At 43.9% G+C, this 2,221-nt stretch overlaps 1 protein-coding gene across 1 annotated transcript in view; it reads right to left on the bottom strand.

Moving 5' to 3' along the window:
• Positions 1 to 752: 752 nt before the first annotated feature.
• Positions 753 to 2,221, bottom strand: part of LOC111969011 (protein unc-79 homolog) — a 31,420-nt gene continuing 29,951 nt past the window's right edge. Inside the window, exons 38-40 of the mRNA XM_070445281.1 lie at positions 1,674 to 1,751; positions 1,551 to 1,592; positions 753 to 1,439 (exon numbers count right to left, since the gene is read on the bottom strand). Coding sequence (XP_070301382.1) covers positions 1,251 to 1,439; positions 1,551 to 1,592; positions 1,674 to 1,751 — 309 coding nt within the window. The 3' untranslated portion in view covers positions 753 to 1,250. The remainder of the gene's footprint in view (positions 1,440 to 1,550; positions 1,593 to 1,673; positions 1,752 to 2,221) is intronic.

Genomic DNA, 2,221 nt, shown 5'->3' with positions numbered 1-2,221 from the left:
ATATATGGCTTTCCGTAGTTACATTGCTCACATCGTCTTCAGTTAAGTGGCACTGTTAACTTCTCCGATACGGATTGAATAGAGCTCCAAGCTTGGATTTAAATGTATAGTCCAACTATCATGTGGTGTGATATTCCCAGACAACCCACTGGGCACTCACTGGTTGAATCAATGTTGTTTTCAATTAAATTTGAAACGTGGAACCAATGTGGATTAGTCGTTGAGTTGACGTCTGTGCCCAGTGGGAAGTTCCCTTTCCATAATGTGATTAGATCCAACAAAAATGCTTTATCATGACAAACAACATTAAACCAGAGGTAACTGTGTCTAGGTTCTACAGGGGGTGGTAGACACGGACTCACTTGTCTTGTTTACCTCCGCCGTCTGGCTTCACCCTGATCGAGTTACTGTGCTCCTGCTGTATACCATATTGTGTCAGATCGATCTGGGCTCTGTTGGCTAACGGCAACCTGTCTGAACTGGGTAGAGGGTGAGACAGGAGCCCTAAAGTCCAATTGTCTTCACTGATAATAAAATATGTGATTGATATTGGTTTGTCCTGAGCTAGGATATGTATGGGTGGTTCCCCATACAGCCTTTGGCTTTAACAGATCCTCTTGCTGTCATTTAGTTTTCCCACAGACCTTATTCAAGATATACTTTAGGTACTGTGCAGATGTACAATCATATCACACTTTGTGCACTTTTAACTGCTCTCTGTAGAGATGACAAAGAGACAATGAGACATACTGTATATTTAGAACATGTGGCTTGATTTAATTATTTTGTCAGGCTTGCAACCAAGCAACTGAAAATAACAATATAGAACATGAGTATCACCAAGTAAACAAGTTTGAGCTTCAGCATACCGCATTCTCCATCCATCCACTCCAGTCATCTGCAGTGCTGCTAGATATTCTCTCCATCTAGTTTGACCTCTGATGCTGCTCACAGAATGTGGGGCACCTAAACTGTTATTTACTGTACTGTTATCCCCCTGCATCTGCACACCTGCCCGACCTGTACTCACCTATCCCTCTCATTGCACAAAAGACTAGTATAGATATACAAAGTTTAGACGGTGCTGAAGAGGATTACGTCAGAAGCAGAGTCTTAAGATGGTGAGAGTCAGTTTATGCAGGAGTCAACTTCCTGATGTTTATGGTCAGGCAGGCAGGCAGGCATTAGGCAGATGCACGCTGGTCCTGAGGTGGCCTGGGTCTTGGTGGATCTCGTGAGAGGTGGGCAGGTCACATAGGGTAGAACTGTGAGGCGGCCTCTGATGACTGGATCTCCACCTGGGCCATCTTGAACTGGGTGCACTGCAGCCACTTGCGCAGGGCAAAGGGCAGGGCCCCGGCTGCCTGGCCCTGCAGACACTGGTGGTTCACCCTGTTCTGGATAGCCTGCAGTCGCAGCTGGAGCCCTGCAGACAGATGCTGCATGGGAGAGAGGGAGTTTTTTCACTGGGTGTTCTGAAGAAAACCCAAGCATCTATATCCATATACAACATAATACAAATCATATTTGAATTGCAATTGAATTCTTACCTTTAGGTTGGATTGAATCATGGGCAACCACATAGGTATTAACTGATGGAGAGAAGAGGGGAATTTTTTGTTGAAATAGAAAGCAACATGAAGTGTAAAATCAAGCGTTTGGGAAAAATGTACCTTCACGAAGATGGTTGAGTTGCATTCTTGTAGAGCCTCCATCAGGCTAATGACATGTAGACACACCATCTCCACCATCTTGGAAAGTTGAAGAGAACACATTTTTATTACTGCAAGGGATCATAACTTGATTTATGATTACCACCCCATCCAAATATGAAACAAAATATATGGTAGAAAAGCAGAGTCTCAGGCCGGGATTCAATCCGACCGCAGATTTGAACAATGCGCCATTTAAAGATTATTTCCAATAGAGCCAGCGTTGACTGAGAATATGGTCTCTGTGAACGCAGGAACGTTTCCTTTAAAACCTGCATTGTGGATAAAGCACGATCAGATTGAATCCCAGTCTTACAAAACAGCAATGTCCTGTCAGACATAACAACGATATGTTGGTGATTTAACCAATTCCTCTGTCACATTCACGACAACAGTCAGAGTAGTAGTTCACATTTAACTGTTGCATGTCTCCAAGCACATCCTCTTTCCAGCCCACCCCCTCTTGAAGCTGATGGAGAGATAAGCAGATAAGCATGTGGATCTTCCTT

Source organism: Salvelinus sp. IW2-2015, linkage group LG9 (assembly GCF_002910315.2).
Source record: "Salvelinus sp. IW2-2015 linkage group LG9, ASM291031v2, whole genome shotgun sequence".
NCBI classification, from domain to species: Eukaryota; Metazoa; Chordata; class Actinopteri; order Salmoniformes; family Salmonidae; genus Salvelinus; species Salvelinus sp. IW2-2015.
This window is presented reverse-complemented; position numbering and strand designations above follow the sequence as displayed.